We start from the raw sequence: 27,098 nt of genomic DNA on the forward strand, positions 1-27,098 counted from the left end.
CCTTAGTAACTAACATCCATTTGCGGGCCCAGAGAGGTGAAGTTACTTGTCAAAAGTCACACAGCTTTAAAAAAAAAAATAGGTTCACTCAGCTTGTCAGTGGTGGAGCCTGGATTTGAACCTTTGACTCTCAGACTCCAAGTACAGTTCCCCACCCTGAGTCTGTACCCAAAGGAGGAGAGGCTGAGCAAAGAGACTCTCAAATGTACAGAATCTCAGGGAAGGTGGGCCGAGCACGTGCCTCCAGCTCAGGGATCGCTCCTTCTCCTCCCGCCTGGTTTCTTTATTTGTTATAAAAAGTCAGCTCAGGACATGCTCTGTGCCCAGCCAGGTGCTGGGGGCTGCGGGCTCCGGGATGAAGCAGACCCACTCCCTGACGGCACTGAGTCCCCAGGTTAGTTGGGGAGACCCCGACAGCACAAAGGGACATGCACAGGGAGAGAAGGATGTGCAGCTTGCCGTGTGGGCACAGAGGCCCATGGAATGCTTCCCAGAGGAGGGCGCATTCACAAGTGAAGAGTGGGGGACTCAACGGCCAGAGGACAGTAGGGAAGGGTGCCGCGGCCGAGGGTCTGGAATGTGTGAAGCCACAGACCTGAGTCATGGGACAAAGATGCCGGCCGGGAAGTAGTCAGAGGTCAGAAATGGCCTCCTGTGGGCTGAGTCCAGCCTGAGAGATGCTGCTTGGCCCACAGACAGTTTTAAATGCTTTAAAAGCCTTAGTTGTCATCATTTAAAAGCCAGGAGATTTGATTTCAAAATCCCGATTTTCAGTTTCTCAGATCATTTTGGGAGATCACAGCCCACATTCCCCACAACAGTTAACCAAAGCTAAGGAAAGGCTGCTTCTGGCCACTTCACCCAATTATGTCATTTGCTTGGGCCAGTAGGCATTTTGAGGTGGGATTCTCTGATTTACAGCATAAGGCTTTTTCTTTTTTCCTGGCTGGTGACTGGCCCCAAAGTAAAGGAACCAGGAGAAGGGAAGTGAGTGGGGAGTCGTGGTGGGCTGGTGGGGTGTATGGTGAGGACAGGGCTCCCCTCACTGTAAATGGCTCTGGGCCCCAAGCCCCTCCTGGGAGGCTAGAGAAGGGAGGAGGACCCCAGTCATCAGCGAACTGACCTGATTTTGACTCACAGAAGGATAAGGATCATGGCCCTTCTTTTTCCTTAAAATCACATGATCACTTTCTCTCTGTTCCAACAAACTCTCCAAGGTTCTGCCTGTTGGCAATGGTAAGTAGCTACCATCATTTCTAAATACTCATTTAGAAAAACAATCAAGGCTTTCTGTGCACCAAATATTTGCTTTTAGATTTAAAAAAAAATCCCAACACCTATATCTTGGCAGCAGGCACTTCCAAAGAATGCAACTGTTTCAGTGACTGGGGCCAAAACAAATGTTTTTCCTGAGGCCAAACGATCCCAGAATGTTTGGCAAATGTTTCCCACCCCTTTTTAAAATATAGTAAAATTAGCAAAGCACCAACATTAGAGAATATTAAAAACAGAAGAAACGCCAAAGGAAAAAAAAATCACACATGCACACTCCGCACAATTGGTACAACCATCCCCATCTTTGCCTGTTCCCTTCCAGCCTTTGTTATGGGGAAGAATCTCCCAATAGTCAGAGCTACTTTGGGGGTGGAGCAAGAGTGATGAGCTGTCTGTCTTTGGAGGAGTGCAAGCAGCCACTTGGCTTCAGCAGGAATTCTCACCTCAAGGGGCTTGCTCTGAAGGATGTCTGACCCTAAAGGATGAGAAGTATATCTGAGCATCCTTTAGAGCTTGGAGGGGGAAACGAACCAGCAGAGAACACATTTCTTTTAATGCTGAAGTTTCGAATCAGGAAGAAATTAATTCAACCCAGCAGGCCTGTAGCTGTGAATCCTAAGGCAGCTGCTTATGTTGGCTGAGTCTCAGTTTCCTCATCTGTAAAATGGGCTCAGGCTTGCGAGGACAGAACCTAGGATGGTGTGTAGACTATAAGCACTCTGTCACTGTTAGTTTTCCCCCTTGCCCTTTGAGCCAGTCCCACCCACCATGCCACACAGTCTCTCCTCCCTGTGATCTCCTTTGTTCTTATCTTTCTGGCTCCATTGATTCACCATGGAATATTCTCCAAGGGTTGAGCCATTTTTCTCCTGGGCTGTCTAATGCTGGGCGGGGTGGGGGGGGGCGCTGACAGAGCACCACTTGGAGTGAATGCTCTGAGAGAGGGAGACCCCTGAGGCTGGAGAGAGGATGTCCGGAGGGCTTCCTGTAGGAGGAGAAACTTGAGCTGGGCTTTGAGTGTTCAATTCAGCAGAAGGTAAAAGGGCATTTTAGGCAGGTCCCAGCTTGGAGATGGAAATGGGTCTGGTGTGTTAGGAAGACATGAAGGAGGTGCTTGGGTGAAGGCAAGGGAGCAAGCTTCCGAGAATCAAGAAAAACAGAAAAGTGAGCATGTTGGATCAGTCGAGCCTCCCAGCCCCTGTGCTTGCCCAGGCCGTCAAGAGCAGAGGGCCGTAGTGGGAGGCGGTAGAGTCTCTGCCCCATGTCTTGGCCCAGGGAGCTGCTCAGGGCCGGCTTTGGGATGTCCACGTACTTTCTCGCTGGCCTGAGGTCAAATACAGTTGGGGCCCAGGAGTCATCTTCACTGTTCTCCTTCTAACCATCCCACAGCTCCTCGAGCACGTGGGAGCACACAGCGGAGCCCAGGGAAGCCTGACGGGGTGGATGGCTGGGGGGCAGGTGAGGGTGTGGGTAGGTGAAGGGGGGGAGGATGGAAAGTTGGTGGGTGGATGGCTTGAGTGGGGTGGGTGAATGTCAGGGCAGGTGGGTGTGCAGGGTTGGTGGTGGGGCGGTGTGGGATTGTTGGATGGATACGTTGGTGAGTTAAGGGGTAGAGACTTGATGAGTTAGTGGATGTGTTGGCAGGTTGGGAAGCCGATGAGTAACCGGGTGAGTTGGAGAGTGGCTGGGTGGCTGGATGGGTGGATGTTTCAGGTTATGGGTAGATGTGTGTGTGGGGAGCCAGGCTGGTGGGAGTATTATGGGGTGCTGGGGGGCTGGATGAGGCAGTGGTGGGCGTATGGGTGTTGAGAGGTGGGAGATGCTTGAGTGGGTTCTAGGGCTGTGCAGGCTCCTGGGGGTTCGTGTGTGAGTGATGGTGGATATGTTGGTGGGTTGGTGAGTGGATGGCAGCGGATACTGGCAGGTGGATGTCTAGGTGTTGGTGGACCGGTGGGCAGATGGGTGGGTGATGGGGGTGTGGCAGAGGTGGAGAGCTGGGTGGGCGGATGGTGATAAGGTGAGTGGGACAGTGGGTAGAGAGCTGGGTGCAGCTTGATAGATGGGTGGGTGGGGAGCTGGTGGGTGTCAGTGGGCCGATGGGGTGGGGGTGGAGGAAGGCAGCCGTTGGCACTGACCACGCCGTCTCTCGGCAGGATACCAGCCACACATGGGAGATTCCTGGCCCCGGAGCTCTGCACAGGAGGTGCCGGAGCTGAACCGCCAGTGCTGGGTCCTGGGGCACTGGGTGTGACAGCGACCAGCCTGGCTCCAGACCTCGGACCGTCATCGGCACCAGCCCCCTGCTGCAAGACCACTGGTCTGGCGCCTTTGGAAACCTGGTCTGTGTGGGACACGTGTGGCCTGCCCTGCCTGCCACTGCCTGGGTCTCAGGGTCCTGGAAATGGGGCCAGGGCAGCCAGAGGGACTGCACAGGGCTGCACAGCGTGACTCTGGGACAGCAACTCCTAACTCTCGCCACCGCCACATGCAGAGCCCTCCTGGGTGCAGCTGGGATGCGGGGAGAGACACAGACCTCGGCCACCGAAAACCTGGGACCCACGAGCCAGCCGGGAAGTTCAGGAGGTCCCCAGCGTGTGGAGCCCTGCGGAGGGCAGGGAATGGGTGGGGCTTCCTGAAGGAGGGGCAGTGGCGCTGGCACCAGGGGGATCACACAGCAGGCACACAGCAAGGGCTCAATAAATGCTTCTTGAATCTGTTTCCTTGCCGTGTGTGGAGGCCAGTTGCTCTCTGGGCCATGGCTGCCCCCTTCTGGCCCCCCCCCCATCAGGTCCCTAAGGAACCTGAAGATGAAACAGCCCTGAGTGTGCTGGTCAGGGCCAGACATTGAAGCATGGGCAGGTGGGGCAAAGTGGGGAACCTGGAGCTGAGGCTAGGTCTGGGGGGTGGGGTCAGGATGGAGCCAGGCTGGCAGGCTGCCTTGTATTCCAGAGGGTGGGCGAGATGGGGGCCGGGCAGGTGGGAACTTTGGGTGGACAAGAGACAGGCCCTCAAACCCAGGCGCTAAGCTACCCTGCCTCCCACAGGGACCCTTTACCCTGTGTCTAGAGCCACATTTACATGGAATCTTAAGACTTAGGTGACTGGGGAAACATTCCTATTGTGAAGACGAGGGAACCTGGGGTCAGAGAGATGACGTAACTTGCCCAAGATCACAGAGCTAGCAAGCGGCAGATGAGGGTTTGAACCAGGACTCCTGACTCCAAGAGGCCTCATCCCTTCCCAGAAGGATTTCTAGAGCTTTCCCTCAAGTAGAGAATATTTTTCATTCTTTCATAAACCCATCATCCAACCATCCATCATCCATTTTCCATCCATCCATCCACCTATCCAGCCAGCCAGCCAGCCACCCATCCATTCATCCATTATCCACCAATCAGTGGTCTTTCTTCCTTGTATCAGACAACCATCCATCATCCTTTCATGCATCACCCATCCTCATTATTCAACCATCCATCCATCCGTGTATCCATCTATCCAATGATATAATTCATTCTGCCCCTACTATGTGCCAGACACTGTGGTAGGCACTTGAGACAGGATACCGAACCATCCAGAGGGGGCATCTGTCCTCACAGAGCTCACAGATGGGCAGGACACATAACTAGACAGATGATGATACAGGACAGCGTGTGAAGTGCTCTGGGACCAGGCAGCCTGGATTCAGATCCCAGGTCCTCCACTTGAGACCTTGGGCAAGTTACCTGACCTCTCTGTGCCTCAACCCCATGGGCACATGGGGATCATCAGCACACCTACCTCTTGAAACTATTCTGAGGGTTAAAGGAGGGAATGTATGCGAAGCATTTAGAACAGAGCCTGGCACACAAACGCTCTTGTCGGTGTTTGCTGTTACCTCAGTGAGGGGAACTGAGGGTGGGGGGAAGCTGCAGGAGCCCAAAGGCAGCACCTGTTTGTTGCGGGGGGGAGTGGTGGTCAGGGGAGGCTCCTGTGGGAAAATGACATTTCAGCTGAGACATGAAGTTGTCTAGATGTCGGGCAGGCAAAAATGTAGAGGGCAAGAAAGTTGGGAACATTATAGGAGCTTTAAGATAGTCTAGATGGCAGGTGCGGAGAGAAGGGAGAGCAGCGGAGGTGGTGAGAAATGTGGCAGCAGAGGTCGGTGGAGCCAGAGGGACTCTGAAGCCTCTTTAGGATGGGGCAGCAGGGGATGCTTTCAGCAGAGTGGGAAGCGCCCAGCTGTGCATTCCAGGAAGGTCCCGGCAGCTCTGGACAGAGAACAGATGCGGGAGGACAGCTCCCTTCCTCATCCTCACCACACCTGAAGGGAGAGAAGAGGGTGGGCTGCTTTAGCATGGAGGCCCTGGGATGGGACAGTGAGAGCAGATTCAGGAGCTCGTCAGCAGGGAAAATAGGCCGATGTGGGGGGAGGAGAGGGGGAAGTCAGCGATGACTCTCAGGTTACGGGCTGCGGGAGGTGGGGGCAGGGTCAGATGTGTTGAGTCTCAGGTGCCTGGGGGACACCCAGGCGGAGGTGTGTGCTATCCATCCATCCATTCATTCATTCATGCAGCTGTTAAGTCAGTGATTCTTTCATCCAGTAAATATTGCAGACCTACCGTGAGGGGTGGGAGCTGGGTCTGGGAGACAGACTGGAACCCAGATAAAAAGGCTTTGAATGTCAGGACAAGAGGGTCAGGCGTTGGCCTCCGGGCGAGAAGAAACCACAGCAGCAGAGTGAGGCTGGGCAGGGGCGTGTCCAAAGGGAGATCTGGCCCAGGGCCCCTTGGAGCTCTTTATTCTCACCCAGGATCCTTTCAAAGTTACAAGTGGACCACAGAGGTCCGGGAGATGATTTTCATTGACACATGGGAAAAATTTTAATCTATTTTAATAGTTGTGTTTATGTAAATGTGTATTAGGAAAAAAATGTATAACGGGCACATTAGTGCCATGATTTCACAGACGTTATTGCTTAAGATGAAACCAAAGTAGGCATTTAAGTTTAAAGAAAAAAAGTTGGCTTAAAGAAAAATATTAAATAAATAATCGTGGAAGTGGTATGTGATTATGGTACGCGGACGGCTCAAGCAATGGCCATTCTTACCCTCTGCTCAGGCCAGAGAGGGAGACGGGGAGGAGGGGGGAGGCCCATGGGATGGCTCAGGCTTCACGTCCTTTTGGGCACCTGCTGGGCAGCGGGGAGAAGTAGCTGTCTTTCAGAGGTCTCACAGAGGTTGCAGCAAGAAGGCTGCAGGTTAGATTAAAGGAAGCACTTCCAGGCAGGCCAGGCGAACGGTCCCAATGAGTCCCTACTGAGAGTTACTGGAAGGGTTGTCTTCATGCAGGGAACAAATGCCACACTGTCTGTCTGAACTTGGGAGGAGGAAGGACCACCTAATTTGAAAGCAGGGGTGCTGGGTGAGCACACAGAGGCTTGGATGGGGAGGCAAAGGCGCCCTCTTTCCGCCCCAGCAGACAACTTTCTCAGCTCCATCCCCTGCACTGAGCAGTCATGGATAGAATGACCATCCGTCTGTCCATGGATAGAATGGCCGTTGGCCTTGGATGTTGACCTTGACCCCCATAGGTTGGCCTGACCCACAGCCCAGAGTAGTTCTTATACAGCCTGTTCTGCCCTGGGCACCTGCTCCCAGCCTCCCTGAAGCCACACACCCTGGGCTTGTGTGCACACGCCAACCTCGACATTGTATAAGCTTGAGTTAGCAATTCGTACATGCACAGCTGCTAACCCACCCTTGCCTGTGTGCTCCTGCTGGCCCTGAGCACGTGCTCATGTGGGCACGTGCTGGCCCTGGACATGTAACGGCCCTGGACCCGTGACTGCACATGCCCCATGCCCTGAAATGAGGCTCTGCCCTTTTGTTTACTCACGTCACCCCCTTTCTCCCAAGGTGCCCTTGGGGCCATGGTCCTTCCCCTGCCCGGGGGCTAACGGGCAGGTCCAGGCCTCTGGAGGTCACTGGGCTGACTGCCCTCTTCGGCTGGTGGCTGTGATGAGCCATCCTCCCCGCCACCAGCACCAAAGCCAACCCGTCCTGGCCACACACTCCCTCAGGTAATGGAAGCGTCAACTTGATTCATGGCCATTTGTCCGCAGCAGCCAGGCCTGAGGACAAGGCACGCTGGGAGGCTCATCTCTGGGAAGAGCTGCTGCTTCCAAGGTGCCGACTCCTTGTTTGGGAGGAAGTGGGGACAGAGGAAAGCAGCTGGGGCTGCAGAGTTAGTTCAAATCCTGAGACCACCACTGACCTGCATTGGGCCTCATTCATCGAGAACTATTTGCCGAGGGGCTTCCGTGTGCCAGGCGCTGAGTGTGCACTGGAGCTGCCATGGTGAGTCAGAAAGACACTGACTCTATCCTCATGGAAAGTATATTCCAGGGAGGAGACAGAGATGACTTTAATAATTCTAACAAAAATATCAGTTCAGCTCCTGAGAAGCGCTGTGTAGGCGAACCATGGAAAGACCGGATTTAAACTGCAGGGGTGAGGGCGGGCCTCTCAGAGGAAGGGCCATGGCAACAGGGATTGAAGGATGAGGAAGGAGGCAACGAGGTGGTGTGGGCAGAAGTCACAGCATGTGCAAAGGCCCTGGGGTCGACATGAATGCCGTGTGGTTGTGTGTGACACTGGGACAGTATGCCTGGAGCTCCAGGCGAGGGCATGAGGGCTGCTACTGAGCAGGTGTCTGGGGTCAGAGTGTGTGGGGTCGTGTGGATTACGGCAAGTTTGGCCTTCACCTGGAAGGCTGCAGGGAACCTCTGATAGGAGGGTTTTAAGAGATGGACACATCAGCTCTGCGTTTTGGGAAGTTCATCCAGGTCTGGGAGATGGGGTGCAGGGCAGAGGCAGGGTGACCAGAGAGGAGCTGCTGCAGGTCCTGGAGGGAGATGGGGAGGCGGGGAGGGGCACCTGGACTGGGTTGGCCTTTCTCTGAGCCTCCCTTTGGGGCTTTGATACCGTGCAGGCAGGGATGCTGTAGGCCACATGAGGCCTTCGTGGAAACCAGGAAAGAGTGTCCTCTGAGTGGATGACTTAGAAAAGATCCTGTCCCCAAAGCATGAGAGATGGGGCCCTGGAGCACACAGCCTGGGAGGCCTGGAGTTTAGCTCCTCTCCCCCCTCCCCCCTCCCCCAGGGCCTCTGGGCAGTGAAGGAATTACACTGCTGCGCTGGTGGACAGCCCCGCCGTGGGACCGAAGATAAATTCAGCCCAGTCGGACCACCAGTCATGAGGAAAAAACCAGTCTCCTCTGCGTGGGGATTTACTGCACAGACGGACAGGAAATCATGGCGCGGGACCTCTTCCCTGTGCCCGCACAGCCCGGCCCACCATACCCTGGAAATTGCTTCTCGGGCCACATTTCACCCCGGACTGACGCTGTCTGAGCCTCTGCCTTCGGGGAGGCCGGTGGCTGGGGGACGGCCAGAGGCCTGGCAGGGGAGCAGGCAGCGGCCAGGACTCGCCAGGACATTGGGGAGGGAGGGGCCCTGGGACTCGGGGGGCGGAGAGCGGGAAGGGGCCTCTGCTTGGGAGAAGTTCCATGGCATGAGGCCAAGATGGTGAGTCAGTGCACCAAGCCCCCTTCCCTGGACCCTGCTGACCCTCCCCCAGAACTTCCAGGGTGAGTGGATGGGTGTCAGGGGTGGGAGTTGCAGGCAGGGTGGGTTAGAGAGAGGAGACGAGGGAGGGGCTCAGAGCAGGGACAAGAGCTGGTGGGGGAGGGGAGAGCACTCACTCTCTAAGGCCAGTGCCCTTTGAGGACGACCAGTTGAGGCTGGAGGGCATCCCGGAAGTTCAGGTGGGCGGAGCGGGAGAGAGTGCCGCGTTGCTCTGGTGAGGAGCCTCGGCCCGGAGCTGGGCAGCCCTGGGGTCCCATTTCAGCCCCCAGGCCACTCTCTTACTGTGAAAGCCTCAGTTTGCACACCTATAAAATGGGGGCAATCGGGCTTCCCTGGTGGCGCAGTGGTTGGGAGTCCGCCTGCCGAAGCAGGGGACACGGGTTCGTGCCCCGGTCCGGGAAGATCCCACATGCCGCGGAGCGGCTGGGCCCGTGAGCCATGGCTGCTGAGCCTGCGCGTCCGGAGCCTGTGCTCCGCAACGGGAGAGGCCACAACAGTGAGAGGCCCGCGTACCGCAAAAAAAAAAAAAAAAAAAAAAAAAGGGCAATCATGGAACTTAGCCAGCGTGCTCTCCCTCCCAGGAGATGCCCTAAGGGCACCCAGAGCGACTCCACGGATCAGGCACGGCTGGCACCCTGCGACCTGGGTAAGGAAGCTGAGGAAGCGCAGGGCATAAAGTCACTGGAGAAGGTCGCACAGCTAGGAGGTGGTGGGGCCTCACTTGAGCCCTGGCTGGCTGGCCCCAGGGCTGTTGCTCCCATCATCAGCACGCTGGGGAAAGGGTACCCTCGAGGTCTCGGTGTCTCACAGTGATATGCACCATCAGTGACGAAACCCACAGAGCATCCAGCTTGGTACGGGCTTCGCATGTATTGGCTGTTATTATTTTTGTTGTCATTATCACAGAATATGACTACCAAAGGCTGCCCCTTCGGCAGGGGCTGAGTGGAGCAGTTTCCCAGAGGCTGGGAACCTGGAAGTGGTGTCGTGAGTGCCACGTAGAGGTCCAGGGACATGCCTGACCGCCAGCCCCATGGCACATTGGGACACACGACAGACACCTCGCCTGCTTCCCCTGGCCCCCTGGTCTGGGCCTGTTGCCTGACTGGATGTTTGAAGCTTGAGTCCCAGGCCCCCAGGAGAGCTCTCTGCCTGCCTAGGAGGCTGAGCCCCACCCCTGCCGGGCCCTACAGCACTGTCCCCCCGTCCCCCCTGCTCTTCCACATGATCAAACTGTCTCTGTCTCAGGGGTGCCAAGTCGGATGCTGTGGAGTTGTGACATCGCGGCCAGTGAGGCAAAAGGGGCTGGTGGGGACTGTGGTGATCTGGGAGGAGCTGCCGGGCTCAGGGCCAGCTCTGGCTTTGGGGACCATCTGGTAATGTGGGATGAGAGCTACCAGAGCTTCCAGTTTTTCCAGAGAAGCAGGGAATTGCCAGACCAGTGCAGCCAACCAACCCCGAGGAGGCTGAGCCTCCAGACTGTGAGCTGCCGTTCCACTCAGAGGCCAGGGGGTGCCTGGAGCCTCAGGAAAGGGCCATCCTGGCTCCAGGTGGGGTGGGAGGTGAGGCCTGCGGAGGGACCCAGGGCATCTCATCAAACATGTCTGGGCATGGGGCAGCTGTCACCTGTCTGGCTACAGAAAAAACAGCCTTGGCAGGCTCTGCGGGACCCTCTGGGCCCTTCTGAGGTCATGGTGCCAGTGCTGGAACTGTTTGGAGCCAAACAGACAGACAGAAGCAGGTCCTTCCCACTGTAGATCAGAGAAGGCAGGTCCCCAGGGCACGGAGGCCTGGGGGAGGCTCCCCTGGGAGCCTGTGCCTGCTCTTCCTTAATCCTCTTGTCAGCTGTGGCCAAGATTCATTCCCAGCAGACCATGCCTGGGTGCCAACAAGCCCCTGCGTGGTCTGGGTGCCAACTGACGGCTCTGGTTTGGGGCTGATGTACACCCCTGTGTTTACAGGGTCGGGGTGGGATGCAGGGAACAGGAAGCGGGATGTGGAGAGAGAGGAAGGCCTCTGTTCTCCAGGAGGGCTGGGGGTGGGGACTGTAGCTCCAGTGGGCAAAGGTTACCCCACTGACCCCTGCCTTTCTGCCCCTGGGCATTGAGGGGCGGGGCTGAGGTCTCAGGAATAATCTCCTCCCTCCCTTTACCTCCCTGGAGAGGCAAGGAGGGCTGGGGGGAACCAGCCCTGGGCACTCATGGAGCCAGGGGTCAGGGACTGAAAGCTCCCGGGGGCCAGGAAGGGAGGGAGGGCTGATGTTCAGGTTGAGCTGGGGTGGACGGTCAGCTACGCAGGACTTGTAACCGGATTTATTTGGCTCATTCAATGTTTACTTTAACTTAAACAATTTAGAGCCAACATTTAAAAGTCCGATTTCACATTAAAAATAATGAAAACACCTGGATTCCTGGCTTCCCTTAAAACCCCTGAAGATCTGGCCTTGCGGGACCCTGGGTGCTGAACTGCAGCTGCCCCCTAGAAGGGGCCCATGCTGCCCTGTTGACCAGGTCCTTGAAGGCCAGCTTTGCTCCCCGACGTTGCTTGCCTGGCTCCTGAGCAACAAGGACCCAGGCCCAGGGCCCTGGCTGGTGGCTGGAGAGGCTTAGAAGTTGGGATGCCCGGCCAGCCTCACAGCCCACAGCTGGAGTGCGGGAAGGGCTGGCCTGCATTCAGGATCTCCAGGGCTGGTGCAGAGACACAAGCCCTGGCAACACCAGGGTGGCTGACAGAGCAGGGCCCTTCTGTCTTCACAGGAACTCAGAGGGGAGCAGGGGCTGGGGCGGGCCCCCTAGAGGCCCTGCCATCTTCCCTACATTCGGGCAAGACAGAGGCCCTCTCCCCTCTCACTGGTTCAGTGGAGGGAGGTGGGGTCTCCAGAGGGCCCTCTTACCTAGTGCCAATGCAATTGCTGGCAACCGAGCTGTAGTCTAGACCCCTGGCCCCTTCGACTGAACCTTCTTCCCACTCAATGACTGCTTTAACCAGATGCCAATGCTCACCCCTAAGGGACGCAGGGGCGTGGGGAACTGCAGGAGGAGCCAGCAATCCAGCATCTGGGGGCTGGGCTTTCAGAATCCACACATGCTGAAGGGAAACCCCAGGGCCCAGGGAATTTCACCCCATCTCAGCTCTCCCTTGGTTATCTCAGGATTTGTGTACTGACTAATAGCTCCCCAAGCTGTGTGTCTTGGGCAAGTTACTCCACCTCTCTGTGCCCTGGTTCCCTTGTCTGTAAAAGGGGGATCATAATCATACCTACCCTACAGGGTTGCATGTGGATGAAATGAGTTAGTTCCAGGCAGGTAATAACCACTATAAACGTACAGGCTTCTATTACCTGGCCAGGACCACGACCCCATTTGCAGGTGGGAAAACAGAACAGCCAGCCTCCAGTGGACTCTGACTCAGTTCTTGGCGGCAACACAGGCTCCCTCTGTCTGACCCCAAATCCAGTGCATCAGACCATATTCTTAACAACATCTTTTATTGATTTTGCAAGAGGAAAAAATAGAAAGTTATTTTAGAGTTAATGCCTGTACAGCTTTTCCCCCCCCTAAATTGCATGGTACATACAATTATTCTAAACATCAACTGAGACTCCAGGAGCAAGTGTGTGCGGTGTTCGTGCAATCTCCCGGACACGTCTGACCTGTAAACGTGCCTCGGCGGGAATGGAAGGCTGGGCTACCCTGAAAGCCACGGCACTGGTTTTGGTCACTAAAAGCTGGTCAGGTCTCCTGGGAGCACCGAGGCCCCGGAGGCACTTGCCACATCTGGGAAGTGAGCAGGGCAGCCGGGGGCTTGCAAGCTACAGAAATGATGGATCTTCTCCGGGAGCAACAATTCCTTATCTTCACATCAGCCCCACGCTTCAAATGAGAAGTGCATTTGCATAGCTGCTCGGCTGAAGCTGCAAAGCTCATCAAGTATTTGCTGGGGCTTTTGGTTGCATAGGAACTACTCTGAGTACAGTAACGCGGCGGGGCTGGGCCGGGCGCCAGGAAAACAACGGATTAATATTTGGAACAAGAAATTACCCACCACTGGGAAACCAATTAGGTCCCTTATCCGAGCTTGTTACACGGGTGGAAATAGATGCGTTTTGGGCTTCACGCAGCCGGGGGTGCAAGGCCTATTTCCAACTTGCTGGGAAGCTGCTCGATGAGGGAGAAGGGGTGGGGACCCCCGGCAACAAGAACCTCACTGCCTGATGCCCAGGACACGGGGTCAAGGACAGATGGAAAGGGAAACAGCAAGCGCGAAAAGCCTGGATCAGACCGAGGGCAGGGACAGGCGGGGAGTGAGGGCCCCGCCCCCTCCAGGCTAGTTCCAGCGGAAGGGGGCGGGGCTTCTGGGGCCCTGGCACCGGTCCTCTGTCTCCGGGCCCTTCATCCAGAAGGCATGTGGGTGGGTCCTACTGGCCTTCTGGGGTATGACGCTGCCCACCTGTCCTATCTGGGCCGGGCAGCACCGCAGGGACAAGGCTCCGCATGCCAGGGTGGGGCCGGCTGTAGGCCGCTGGTGGGTTCAGCTCCTTCTGTTGCTCAGCAGGACACATGCCCTTGGCACATCCCTTCTTGGGCTTGACCAGAGGACAGAGGCCCTGCAGGACCGGCTCCCCTCAGGGGATCCCGCCTTCTCAACTGGGCCTGGGCGGGACCCAGGATGGGTGAAGGGGCGGTAGCAGTCCAGGCTAGACATCTGGAGGGGGTCCAGGGGAAAGTCCCACCCGCTCAGCTGGCTCCGCAGCCCCCAGATGAGGCGGGGATGTGGTGGGGGTGGGAGCTGCTGGCCCCTCAGCGGGGGCCTCGGGAGGCAGGACCCCACGCCTGTCGGTATTGGTGTCTGACGCCTAGCCTCCTTCGCCCGCTCAGCCCTACTCCAGGCCCTGGCACGGCTGGCCATGGTACCTTCCTGCCTGGAGTCAGGCCGAGCCCGCGGATCCCACGACAGGCCTCAGCGGGCTCGGGCCCTGCTTTGCTGGATCTCACGGTAGAGCCACGGAGCCAGGGGACCCCGGGCTCCCTGCAGCTGGCCCCAGGACCAAGGGGGACAGTGGAAGGCCACACCACACCACTTCTTCCACCTGCCCGGAACTCCTGTATTTCCCAGGGCCGTTCACCCCTTGAGTGCCTTCTCTCCAGCGGGCTCCATCCACGCTGCAGCTCCCTTCCAGCTCCTGGGGTCTGGGGTCTGGGCTGGCCCACACGGAGGCCTGAGGGCGGGGGACATGGGTGCTGAGGGGGGGCCGGGTGACGGAGACCCCCCCGGCTGAGAGGACCAGCTCCCCCTCCTTCAGCGGTCAGCACCGCCAGCGTCTCGCTGTCTCCTTCTCGCTGATGCACGTTTTGGGGCGTAAGGCTGTCAAGGGAGAGCACAGAGGGAGCAGTGTCACCCAGCTGCCATCCCCAAGGGCTGCCCCATGCCCCTGCGGTGAAATCCAGACTACCCGGGGGTTGCCATTCACGGCCCCTGGAGACCTGGCCTCCGCCCCCAGCAACCTCGAGCTCGGAGCAGGCTCTGCCACGCTGTTCCCTCTGCCTGACCAGCCCTGAGCATCTTTCAGGATCCAGCTCAGGCATCCCTCCTCTGGGAAGCCCTCGCCCTGTGCATCCTCTCCTGGTTTCCCGCGGCCCAGGGCAGGGCAACCCTTTCAATATAGCGTTTCTGCCCTTAATGGCCCTTTTCCCTTTGTACATGCAAGGCTTGGCTTCTGGGAAGCACACGACATTGCTCCCGGGGTTCTGCCCCCATCAGCACCCCCGCAGCCCCCCGGGGAAGGCTCCTGGGCGGAGGAGAGGGGTCTGAGGGCTGGCAGGGGCGAGAGACAGTGCGTGATGCTGCGAGCTCCTTCTCTGTTCCGACCAGACTCCTGAAGGGGGGTGGGAGGGGTGCTCTGGGCAGAGAAGGAAGCTGACCTGGGTCAGCTGCATTCTGCTTCCTTTTCGAGTTGGTAACAATTTGGTTTTCATTCATCATCTGCACGTCCTGACCCTCCACCTGATTACTGCGGGGAGGGAAAAGCCAGAAGGTTCCATCAGGCTCCAGGCAGGCAGCGTGTCCCTGCCATCCTTCCTTGTTAGGGCTGGCAGGGGAGGTGATGGGGGAGGGGAGGTCACGGGCTCGGGGCGCACCTGATGGCGGTGTGCTTCTCCTGGTGACAGATGTCCGTGTCCTCGGTGAAGAGGATGGTGTGGTAGGGTACTGTGGGCTCGCACGTGGGCAGGATGCCCCTGACCAGGTGGCCCACCATGGCCAGGATCCCATTGTACACGAGCAAGTCATCCACCAGGAGCTGGACAGACAGAGGAGGGGCTGTGTGGCGTGTGGTCCATCATCCCCCTCGTCCTTCCCACGTGTGACCTCGGGCAAAGTGCATCACTGCTCAGAGCCTCGCCTACTAGGTGCGCGGCCCGTGTTATGACTTCAAACCTTCATGACGACCAGTAAAGGCGCCTGGATTAGCCCCACATTGCAGATGGGGAAGCTGAGGCTCAAAGGGCTAAAATCTTTCACCCATGTGGCAGGGCTGGGAGGCAAACTCAGGTCTCTGGTTCCCCAGGGCCCTAGCTCTCTCTACCCCAGAGTCGCCTCCGGCAGGAAGAACTCCCTACACCAGTACGATTCGAGAAGAAAAGCCACTTTGTTTTTTTCGGGGTGATGATGCAAATCGCTCGGAGGTTTTGAATTCACGGTTGGATGGCAAATCTCCCTGCCTCTGAGGACCAGGCATTTGTGTCTAAGGTTGTATCTGAGAGAAGTAAATCAAACTGCGGCAAATGATAATTGCTGGCAGCCTAATTACCAACGAGCATAAATATCTCAAAAAACCCAGCCAGTGGGCTTCCCTGGTGGCGCAGTGGTTGAGAGTCTGCCTGCCGATGCAAGGGACATGGGTTCATGCCCCAGTCCGGGAAGATCCCACATGCCACAGGGCGGCTGGGCCCGTGAGCCATGGCCGTTGAGCCTGCGCGTCCGGAGCCTGTGCTCCGCAATGGGAGAGACCACAACAGTGAGAGGCCCACATACCACAAAAAACCAAACAAAAAAACCCAGCCAGTAAGTACTTACGCCAAACTCCTTCACCCCTCGATGGGGTGTTTTCGCGTAATTCCACAGTTTGATCATTGACACCGTGGTAGGCCGATCGAAAATCACATAAACCCGGTTCACCTGTCAGAGAGAAGAACTAATTAAAACAGGCATGTTTAGGAACAGAGGCACTGGGCTGGGCCCGGGGTGCCAGGCGTGGGCCGGGGCGCCGGGGCGGTGGGTGCCCGAGGCAGTGCCGGCCCAGGTGGGCCGCCTGGGCTGCTCGGGGCCGCTGTGCGTGGGGTTCCCGCCGCCTTTCTTCTCCTTGCAGCCCATCTTGAGTCAGGTCACGTGTGGCTGCGTTTGCAACAAACCGCTGAGCTGGCTGTTGAAAGGCCTGTTTTCTGGGCCTGGCATGGCCGTCATTTAAATGCCTGCGGAGAACTGGGCGCGCCCTTCCCTTTCCTCCAGGTCAGGTCCAGAAACACAGTCTGGGGCTCCAGGGGCCAAGGGAACGGTCCCCAGCTCCAGAGTCAAGAGGCACGACCTCCGAGCAATCAGCACAGCCTTGACCCCTGTTTGTCCTTTCTCCGAATCATAAATGAAAAGCACAGCCGAGTGGCCCTGAAGGCACCGCAGGGTGATTTTCAGCGGAGATCTTTGAACCTCTGCTGGCGGAGGGGGAGGGAGGTGTCCCGATCCGTGGCAGATCAGCTAGTAAAGTGGGACCCAACAGCCTCCTCACCCCCAACAAAGACTCACAAATATTAGGGGGCCCCTTGCAAGACAGAAGAAAGCAGTAAGAATTCAGTGTTGGCCACAGGCTGCAGACTTCGTTTTGTTCCAGCCCTGGGTCTCAGCCCCAGGAGGACGTAGGGGGATGTGGAAAGGGTCGGCCTTCTGCTTGTACCATGGAAATAATAAAGGTCTAGAGAAGGGTCCTCAAACTCAGTTGCCCACAGCGTTCAACTGGATACAAATGTTTGAGTCCAGCTAGAAGAGGGAGAGACGGAGAAACTGCTCTACACCCAAAGGCCTTCATGTGAAAGATGTTGGCAAATGCCTGCTGGCCAAGGTCAAGATGGCAGCCGGCTGGACTGGCCAGGGGGCCACCAGTTTGCAGCCCCAGGTCGGAGGGCTGATAGATCTATGTGGTTCTCCTTTGCAGTGGTGGGGCTGAGGGGTTTGGCCTCTTCTCAAGGGAAACTGATGGACCATTGAAGGGGTGCTGCCCCTTCCTGTGAGGGTTTTGAGAGGAAAATGTACCCCTTATCTTCCCACCCAGTGGTCACAGGGGTAGATGCCCAGCCCCTGCTGCACATCTACACAGGCATCTGGCCCCGTGACTGAGCGGCTAGGGAGTGCTACCCAACCCGTCCCATCTCCTGGTCTCTCACCGCCCTCTCTACCACTATCGACCAGGCTCAGGTGGGCAAAGGCCCACCCCGAGGTTCGCCATCAGGCCTTGGAGCAAAGAGATAGGCAGGACCAACTGCAGAGTCTGAGATCTGGGAGACGGAGTCAGTTGGTTGGAAGAGCTTACCAGGCAGGTCTGAGGCCAGAGAGAGGGCAAGGTTGGGGTCAAGTGCCCAGTGGCATAAAAAGGGAGCAGAAACAGTGAATGTGGAGAGGCTGGGGCTGGGAAGAAGAGCACAGAGTGGACTCTGCAGAGAGAGCCAGGGGCAGAAAAGAGAACCATACAGGGATGTCTTGCAGGGATCGACAGATGCCCAGGCCCCCAGGACTGCTGCACTGGGCTCCTGGCCTCAGAGTCCAATGTTGCCCTTCATCTCCCTGGTGTCCCCTTATCATATGCACCCTCAGAGCAAAGGGAAAGAACTCTGGCCAGGAAGAGCCAACCTGTCAGATGTGTTAGCAAAGACCCAAGGCTTCCTGGAGGCCCCTGGGCATTTTGACTTGTTCGAGGTTAACCTGGCCTGGAAGAAAGATGTGTCACTGAGACCAGGGACAGAAAGCCACCTGCACCCCCCCCCCCATCCACCCCAGGGCTGAGAGCCTCCGGAACCCACCAGGCCGGGCAGGATGGGAGCCAGCCACATGTGTCTGCCGTCACTGGTGTCGTTCACTTGGTCGATGAGCTTGTCGGGGGTCCGGACGTCCCCACATACGCCCTCCAGAGAGTTGACGCTGTCGGGGAAGGCGGCGATATCTGTGGACGCCTCTAAGCTCTCATAACCCAAAGCAGAATGCTCAGCACCGCGCACCGTGGGCCACTCTTGCAGCCTCCAGCCTCCATCACACTGACGGCGCGGCTCGGGGGGACGCCAGGGCAGGCGCACCTGCAGGGCAGAGCCGCCATCTGCTGCTCTGGGCAGCCAGAGGAGTGACAGCCAAATTAGACATGTTCTGGGGAAAATGAAAGCAAGGAGGCTGAGGGGAGTGGGGGTGAGAGTGGAGGCGTGGCCAGTTTCAAGGAAAGGGGAGGAGAGCAGGCAGAGATCAGGCTGAAAAAGACGGGTTTCATGGAAGTGCTGGAGGCGGGAATAAAAACTGTTGCTGTCTCTTTGGAGTGTGGAGAGCAGACTCTGAGGTTTTCCTTTGCGAGGGGATGGACGGGGTCATGGCTGGATTCTGCCTTGGCATGTGACCACCCTACCGAGATTGGAAGGATGTGGGGGGCGGAGCCTGACTCAGCTATTGCTACTCAAGGGATGGGCATTAATGCGGACGGAGAGGACATGGTCCCAGCTCTGACTCTGCCATCCTGACCTGCGAGATCTTGGGCAAGTCATGGGCTATCTCTGGGCTTGTTTCCTCATCTGTAAAATGGGAATAAACATCTCTATGTCCCAGAACTGATGAAGACTTATACATCTAAGGAATCACTAATAACGATCAAAACCACCAAGAATCACTTATCCCAGGTGAGGAGCATGGTGCCACCAGGGCAAAGCAGAAAACGATCCAATCAGAACCCAGGGACCCCAAAGAGATGCAAGGGAGGCTTTCAGGTTTGACCTGCTCTGGTAGTTCCCTAACTGGTGCATCAGGGATCACAGATCAAGAGCCCAGAGGGGTCAGGCAGGTTGTATCAAAGGGAAGCAGGACAGCTCAGTGGTCAAGAGCAAGGTCTTTGGAGCCAGACTCCCAGCTCACTGGCTGTGTGACCTTGGGTAAGTTACTCAACCTCTCTGTGCCTCACTTCACAAGATTGTTGTGAGGGCAAATGAGGTACATGGGACAAGCCCTGGCACCGAGTGAGCCCTTGGTGAATATTAACACTATGTTTCTGGGGCCTGGGAGGTAACAGTGGAGGTAGAGGACTGGGATCAACCCGGTGGATGCGCTTGGGGAGAAAGGGCAGCAGACACTCAGGTCCAGCCATCATCACTATGCAGGACTGTGGCCTCGCACTGCCAACTTCTCAAGAGAAGCTGAAGATTGGGTTGTCATCTGAAACCTCCTGATTTTTAAAAAATATTAGCGACTAACTCAAAACATTTAAAAACTCACTGGGCTAACAGTTTGCTAATTCTGGTGTCGGTATTCTGTGAGCAAAGGGCTCCATGGTCAATAAATTCAGGACACACTGGGTTGAACACAATAGAACAGGTTTCTCCCTACAGGTCTTGTCAGAGCCTTTACAACTCCAAAGTGTCTGTGGTTCTCCAAGAGGGGGCTGCGGTTGGTAGCCTCTCCCAAATTCCTGAACCACAGGACTCTTTGTTTTATGGATGTCTTGGCAGGTGTGCCTGGGAGCTTCTCTCTGCTTTGCAAGGGTCACATCTGACTGTAAGTAGAGCCCAGTGGCATTTTTAATTTCCAGGTCTGGTTCCTGCAGGGACATTTCTCTCTACATTCGAGGATTTGGCTTCTTCCCCCGACCCTCCCATGCTCCCTGCAGTCTGGGTGGAGCCCCCCTTCTGCCTAGAAAGGATACTGTTTTCCGACAGAGGGATTTTTTCTCCCCGTTCGTCATACAGCTCCAGGCCGGTAAGACCGATGTAATAGGGGTCACCCCAGCTGGTCAGGAGCTGAAACTGGAAAATGACTGGTACATGTTATTAAGGAAACACAGGCTTAATTTTCTGGAGAACAGAGGAGAACAATTACAAAGATAAAAGAGGTATGTATATATATATATTTTTATAGAGATGAACGAGAGAAAAAAATGATTTCTTTTTCCTTTGAGACTGAAGTCAATCAAAATATATGTGGCACGAAATTTTCTTTAATTTAAACTGCATATGAATGTGTGTATGTGTGTTTTAAGAATTCAAAAGCTTTCTCCAGGCCCCAGGAGGTAGGAGGACACGCGGGGAGGGTGCACTCCAGGGAGCTGGCAGGGGGGACGCATCTGTCACAAACTCAGTATTTAGAGCTGAACAGTGACCAGGCCTCAAACTACCTCCTGCCTCAGTTTCCCTGGTTGTAAAATGACACAAACACAGTGCCTGTTCCCTGCTCCACCCGTTTCAAGTGTGCAGGGCGTGAACAGGGTGTGGGGATGCGGGAGCATCACAGCATTGGGGGGATGGGCCCTGGCAGGGTGACCCCCCCACACTCCCGCATTACTGACTGCGCCTCACACAGACAGCCAGGCATCCAGCCCTTCCTCACCTCTGTCCCCCACTGGCTCCCAGCATCCCCAGGAGCAGGCAGGCCGGGAAGTCTGAGAAGTGGTAGGGTGGTCCCCAGGCGATAAAGCCGGAGGGAGAACAGGCTAGTGAGAGAGCCAGGCTGTCTGTGTTCACTAACCCGGTCCTACCCCTTCCCGGCTAGGTGGCCTGGCAAGTCAGTTAACCTCTCTGTGCCTCAGTTTTCTCAGCTGTGAAATGGGGATGCAGTAGCCACCTCACAGGGCTAACACATGAGGTTCATACAGGCGGCCTACTGCAAACAGTGCCGGGCGGCAGAAAGGGTCCAGCACAGTTGAGCTATGATTCCTTCTCTCTTCACCTCCTCCCTGCCTGGTTCCAAGGAGAGACCCCAGCCCAGTCCCCGGGTCGGTTCCAGCTCCTCTGGCCCCTCCCAGCTACAGTCCTTGGCGCTGCCTCCTGAACCTTGGCCCACCAGGGGGGCGGGGCCTGGAACTCCTCGGTCCCAGCAGCACCCAGTGTCCCCAGGGACCCGGGAGCTCTCCCAACCTCCCCTTAGTTTCCCTGCATGGGCTCCAGCTGCCTTGGCTGTGGCCTGGCTGAAACCCAGGGCAGCAGCTGAGGCCCAGACCCCACCTCAGGGCCCGTGAGGAGGCCACAAGGGCCTCGCCCTCTCCCTGGGTTCTGGGCATAGACCCAGTGGCCGGGATGTGAGGCGGGTGGAGGAGGATACAGCCACAGGGCATCAGGGGCGCCTCATAGTCCATGCTCGCCCGCTCCAGGCTCTTTGTGTCCAGTCTGAAAAAACACAAAACAGCACCAGGAAGCAGAGGATTGCAGTGGCCCGAGTCGCTGGTCAGTTATCCCCCGGGGAGGCAGTGGGGGAAGGACAGACAAGCTTCTGGAGTTTCCATCTACTGGGGGAGGCTCGTCACCTTGGGTTTGACTCGCATTCCTCAAAACAACCCTGGGAGGTGGGTACACTCACATCCCTGTTGTGGGTGAGGAAGCTGGAGCACAGGGAAGTGAAGTCACTTGCTCAAGGTCACACAGCTGGGAGGTGGCACAAGTGGGATGTGACCTGAGGTTGTCTGGTTCCAGGGTCCACACTCTTAATCACCCCACCCAACTTTAGCCCCTTCATGAACAAGGTAAGTCCACACCATTCTGAGAGCTGAGTGAGACCCACGATGGGCCAATGGGGTGGAGTGCTGGGAGCGGGCAGGCTACCCCAGGCAGTAATCAGGGAAGTGATGTCTGAGCTAAGGAGGAGGCAGCCATGGGAAGAGTCAGAGCCGAGCCTTCCAAGCCAAAGAGCACCCAGAACAAAGGCCCTGAGGTGGGATGGGGCTGGACAGTTGATGTTTGTCCCAGAAAGCAGCCAGACGGGCTGAAGTGTGGGGTGGGATGGGAGGCGGGCAGGGAGAGGAGGCAGGGAGGTGGGGAGAGCCCTGAAGTCTTTGCTTCATGATCTTGAGCAAGAGGCTTCACTCGCCTGGGACTCAGTTCTCACATCTGTGAAATGGGCCTAACAATCCCTGCTTCAAAGGGTGGTTGGAAGGATTCCCTGAAGGATGACTACAAAGCATCTGGCTCACAGAAGGCACACGGGAGGGAGCCTCTCTCCTCCTCCAGACTCCTCCCCGCGGGGCTTCTCTCCCTGGTCCACGGCCAGTGCCCTCCAGCCCTGGCCTGGTTTTCTTCAGTTTCAAGGGCAGTGTTATAATTAAGTGACTATTCCCAGTATCTGGCCCAAGGAGTGATCCCAGCTACAGTGGAGGGAAAACTCATTTTGTTTTGAGAGCTTGGCCTCTGGTACTTGGACATCAGGGGGTTTAAATGAATAAACTTAACGTGGCATTTACAAATTGTTATGAACTTAATGCAGCTGAGATGGGCCAAGCAATCCCAGTGAATCCATGAAATGTTAGGCTCTATTTTTCTCCTTGAATCTTTCTAAATCAGGAATATAGAAACAAGAGGAGGAAGGTCCTTCCCCGAATTGGCCAGCAGGCATTTCTGGAATCTAGGCAGGCTTGAGCCTCTCTTCCCAGCAGGAAGCACAACGAAGAATTTAAAATCTCAAGCACTCCAGACTGTGAGAAACCCAAACATCCCCAGACAAGGTGGGTACATCCCCCAGGCTTCCGGAGAGGCTTGGCTAAGCTTAAGAAAACAGCCAAGTTGAAAAGCAATGTGTTTGATCATCATTTCAAAGCCCTTTAGGTACACGTTTCAGAGCACATGCAAAGCCAGTGCCCTTGGGCCGGGAGGGACCATTCATGGAGCCACTCCCCTCACCTCTGGGCTGGTGGGGGCAGCGGGCAGGGGTGCAGGTAGTCCACAAAGAGGATTTCTTGAGCAAAATCAAAGTGGCAGTTTCCCGGCCCCTTCCGGATGAGGAAGCCCTCAGGAGGGGAGACGCACAGGCCATCCAGGGAGACGTGGACGATTTTGGCCTAGCAAACAAAAGAAATAACAAGTCTGAAGAACAGGAGCCAGTGTGAGGAGGGCGGTGAGCGCTGACGTGGCTGGTGCTGCTGGCAGCTGGCATGTATGACTGGGGGCCTTCACAGAGCCCCCAGGCCTTTCTCCCAGACCAGAAGCACTTGGTCGGGGTCCCCTTTCCAGTGCCATCCCTACTCTGTGCTGGGCACTGGACGTATAGCAGGGGAGCAGGCAGGTGAGGCCCCAGCCACGGTGGACACGCACAGACCTTCCCTGGTCTACTCAGCTGCAGTGGCCTGAGGAGGTATGACATGGTGGTCAAGGGCATGGACTCAGCTGCTCTGAGATCCACCATGAGTAGTTGTGCAAGTTACTTGACCTCCCTGCCTCAATTTCCTCATCTGTTAAATGGGCTCAACGAGGAGCTGACTTATATAAAGTCTCCAGAACAGAACAGTGCCTTGCACAAAATACACACTGCAACAGTGTTAGCCTAGACTGATCCTTCTTCAAACCCTGGCTCATACCTCACCTCCTCTCCTAGCACCTTCCCCTGCGACAGAAATGGGCCCCTTCCTGATATTCCTTCTCACAGCCGTTGGCTTGTCCTTTTAAGGGCATGTATTCCCTAGCTGTGTCCTCCATGGTTTTGGGGTCTCCCCTGATGGCAGAGACCCCAGCTGGATTATCTCTACATCTGCCTCTGGGCATGGCACACAGTAGGAGCTTGCTGAATTGACTGGATCTGGGCCACCATGGCCCCCTGTTATAGGCCAGATTTTGCCAGCCGGATGGCCAGGATCTGCCAGTAAATGTCAAAGCCTAGTGGCAGGATCTGAGGTGGCTCAGCTCTGTTCCCCTGGGGAAGGGCGGTGGTAGGGGAGCAGAAAGCGGGGCTAAGCCAGTACCCTCTCTGACTCCACATTTTGGAATCAGGGCTCCTTGGCACCTCACTCCACCTTCACGGTTAGCAGCCCAGCCAGCTGCTGACCAAACTGGTGGTGTTTCACCCTGGAAGACACAGAGGGCTTCTCCATGAGGAAAGGAAGGGGCCCTGTCCTGGGTCTCATGGATAACAATGTACCCTGGGGCTCTTCACCCTTCAGCATTTAGGGAGCCCCCGTAACTCAGTCAGTCAGTCACAGGGTGCATAAATCTAAAAGGTGTAGAGGGGCTGGAAATGGCGACCCCAGAGCTATCTCACTACACCCCCACTCTGCTTTCCTCAAGCCTAATTCCTGCCTGGGCCCCAGGGCTGTGACTCAGGCCTGGCCAAACAGAACTGTCACCCACTGGCCATGTGGATGCAAGAGCCACGTGGTTCTTGGGGTTTTGCTGGCTTGCTCTGCTAGACTTGGAGCATGCAGGATGCAAGCCCAGAGCTGCCAGGGTTGGCCCGGAGGAGAAAGCCACCTGAAGTGAAGCTGGCAACAGAGCAAAGCAGAGGTCCAGGAAGTCCCTGTCCCTCTTCTAGGGCCACCACCACCTCCTGGGAGCATCTCTGACTTCCCCAGACCCCGGTTCATTGCCTCAGAAGGGGCTTTTATTATCACCTCCATCTTATAGCTAAGGAAACTAGAGTTCTGAGAGGCTAAGCAATTTGCCCAAGGACACACTGGAGGGGTGTGCAGCCCACCTCCTGGACTGCCAGGCCTGGCTCTAACCTCATGCCAGGGGCTCAGAACCAGGGTGCCCAGTGGTGCCTTGTGGGGTAGGCAACTGATGCACTTCCCTGGGGAGGGAGGGGCCAGAGTTCCCATTACTCTGTGCCCTGGGATCGCCCTCTCAGATGGCGCTCATCCCCCCTCCCATGGTGGCCACTCATCACTGGCATCAAGGCTGGTGGGGGCCAGACCTGGGAAGCAGGGGCTCTGGGCCCAACGTTTCCAGGCGGTAAATCCAGGTCGTGGAAGCTCAACTGGAAAGAGGGATTCACTCAAGGGAAGGGAAAGGCCCAGAGGCACGAGTTGAGGCAAAAGAATGTTTCTTTAACGCCAATATAGCTGACATTTTATTCGCGCTCGACCCAAGAGCACGCTTACAAAGACACCAGGGCGGCCTGGGGAGGGTTTGTAAACGACACACTCAGGGGAGCCAATGCTCCTGAAGGCAAGCACCGGGGGGCTGGGGGCTGCTCACTCCGCTGTGATAAACCACCACAGTCTTAAGTCCCTGGACATATTGGGGACCCAGAACTGGGCTCACAGCATCCTCACAGGCTGGGTCCTGGCTTTGTCAACTTCCGTGGGCCAGAGGCAGGTATCCTCCTCCTCCTCCTTTTACAGACGAGGAAACTGAGGTCCAGGGAAGGCGGGCCACTTGCCAAAGGTCACACAGCTGGTAAGGGTCAGAGGGGGGGATTCAGATGCAGAGCCTTGTGCATTTAGGGCCCTAACTGCATTGCTATATTTTAGGTGACCTTGTCATCATCACTTCCATGTAGTGGGAGGGGACAAATGTCTCATGGTTCATGGTCACACAGGTCAGAAAAGCCCATGAAAGGGGGCACTTCTTTTTTTTTTTTTTTGCAGTACGTGGGCCTCTCACTGTTGTGGCCTCTCCCGCTGCGGAGCACAGGCTCCAGTCGCGCAGGCCCAGCGGCCATGGCTCATGGGCCCAGCTGCTCCGTGGCATGTGGGATCCTCCCGAACCAGGGCACAAACCCGTGTCCCTGCATTGGCAGGCAGACTCTCAACCACTGCACCACCAGGGAAGCCCCAAGGGGGCACTTCTGATGCTCTGTTCCACATGCCAACAGAGGCCCCTGCTTTTTCACACCCAGAAGGAGAAGAACATAGTGTAGAAATTAAGAGTGTAGGCTCCAAGCTCAGCAGACGTGGACTGGGCCTCTAGCTGTGTGACCTGAGACGAGTGACTGGACCTCTCTAAACCTCAGTTTTCAATACCCTGAAAGATGGGGCTAATAACACCTGCCTCCCAGAGGCTGGGATGTGGGTCCAATGAAATGACAAAGGCGTGAGAAGCCCTCAGCCCGGGCCTGGCCCCCACAGCGCTCAGTGAACAGCAGGGCTGCAACCAGCCCCTGTGAGTTAGGGGCTGGGCCTGCTGAGGAGCCCTGAACCCCCAGAAGAGACAAGGCGCTGCAGTTCTCCGAGTCTGCCCTGGGCTCTTTAGCCTGCACTTGCTGTTTGCAGAAGAAGGAAACAGCAGCAGCTCTCTCTCCCTGGCTGTAACCTCCCCCAGCTTCATTTGGCAAGTTCTGAAGGATTTACGCTCCTCTCTGGCAGCCACGCCAGCCATTCATCAAGGTGCTGTTTCCCTGACAGTGGACTGAGCGCGGCTGCTGTTGCCCGGCTTACCCCTCGATAGGTGTCCTCGGGAGATTTATTGTAGTTCCAGAAGCGCAGGCCTGCGATGCTCTCGGCTCTGTCGAAGTGGATCGTGACCACGTGGTCCAGCCCCGGCAAGAAGGGGATCAGCCACATGTGCTCACCCTCCATCGTGATGTTGGCTCCATCGATTAACCTGCGCTCAGTGGGGAAGGAGCGGAGAGATGGGGGCAGCCCGGTCTGCTGGGAGAACTCACAGTGTAGGGTCTACACCCACTCCTCTCCCCATGGCAGCCCCTGCCTGGCATGAGCCTGGCTGGATCCGGCTCATTACGGGGAGGTGAGACTAATTAAAGCAACAGTGAAGAGCCATCTCCCATCTGTGAAGTCAGACAAAATAGGAAAACAAGGGGGAAAATAACAGTCTGTGCTGTTAAAGGTACAGTGAAGCCATCATCAAGGTTTTTAAAACGGGGATGCGGGTGTGTGCTATTTTTTAGGACCCTTTAACCCAGCGATCCCATTTCTAGAATTTATTTCCCCTAAGAAAAATGTATGCAACATGTCAAAAAGCTATCTGCACCAAGATACTACTTACATTAGCAACAAACAAACAAACCCTAAAAGGTCTCAAAATAGGGAAAAGTTCAGTAAATCTGTACGGTAGTTAAAATGATAATCACAAGGATGATGCAGTAACGGGAAAAGGCAGGCTACGGGACGGCAGGGGCGCTGATTTTAATGCTGCAAAATGAGGACAAGGACCAGGAGAGATTATGCAAAACTGAAAGATATATTTCTGTCAGAGGGGATGGGGGAGTGTGACTATTTCTATTTTCCCGAATTTCTATAAAGTGATGTATTGAC

General features: G+C 56.3%; 2 protein-coding genes across 8 annotated transcripts in view; one reads left to right on the top strand and one right to left on the bottom strand.

The window, feature by feature from the left end:
* The window catches only part of GSG1L (GSG1 like), a gene marked incomplete at its 5' end in the record, with an annotated part of 225,505 nt that extends 221,844 nt beyond the window's left edge, over window positions 1-3,661 (top strand). For all 5 annotated transcript variants that reach the window (XM_081257939.1, XM_081257940.1, XM_081257943.1 and 2 more), the window contains one exon: window positions 3,429-3,661. In XM_081257939.1, coding sequence (XP_081114065.1) covers window positions 3,429-3,526 — 98 coding nt within the window. In that variant the 3' untranslated portion in view covers window positions 3,527-3,661. The remainder of the gene's footprint in view (window positions 1-3,428) is intronic.
* Window positions 3,662-13,476: 9,815 nt separating this feature from the next.
* Window positions 13,477-27,098, bottom strand: part of KATNIP (katanin interacting protein) — a 195,069-nt gene continuing 181,447 nt past the window's right edge. For 2 of the 3 annotated variants that reach the window (XM_081256320.1, XM_081256319.1), the window contains 8 exons: window positions 26,262-26,427; window positions 22,795-22,952; window positions 21,227-21,291; window positions 19,836-19,946; window positions 17,965-18,104; window positions 15,974-16,075; window positions 15,037-15,197; window positions 13,477-14,263 (listed from right to left, as the gene is read on the bottom strand). In XM_081256320.1, the coding sequence (XP_081112446.1) occupies window positions 13,699-14,263; window positions 15,037-15,197; window positions 15,974-16,075; window positions 17,965-18,104; window positions 19,836-19,946; window positions 21,227-21,291; window positions 22,795-22,952; window positions 26,262-26,427 (1,468 nt within the window). In that variant the 3' untranslated portion in view covers window positions 13,477-13,698. Of the gene's footprint in view, window positions 14,264-14,820; window positions 14,910-15,036; window positions 15,198-15,973; window positions 16,076-17,964; window positions 18,105-19,835; window positions 19,947-21,226; window positions 21,292-22,794; window positions 22,953-26,261; window positions 26,428-27,098 lie in introns of all 3 variants that reach the window. The other variant, XM_081256321.1, reaches the window with a different exon arrangement.

This window comes from Mesoplodon bidens, assembly GCF_964165515.1.
Source record: "Mesoplodon bidens genome assembly, chromosome: 15".
NCBI classification, from domain to species: Eukaryota; Metazoa; Chordata; class Mammalia; order Artiodactyla; family Ziphiidae; genus Mesoplodon; species Mesoplodon bidens.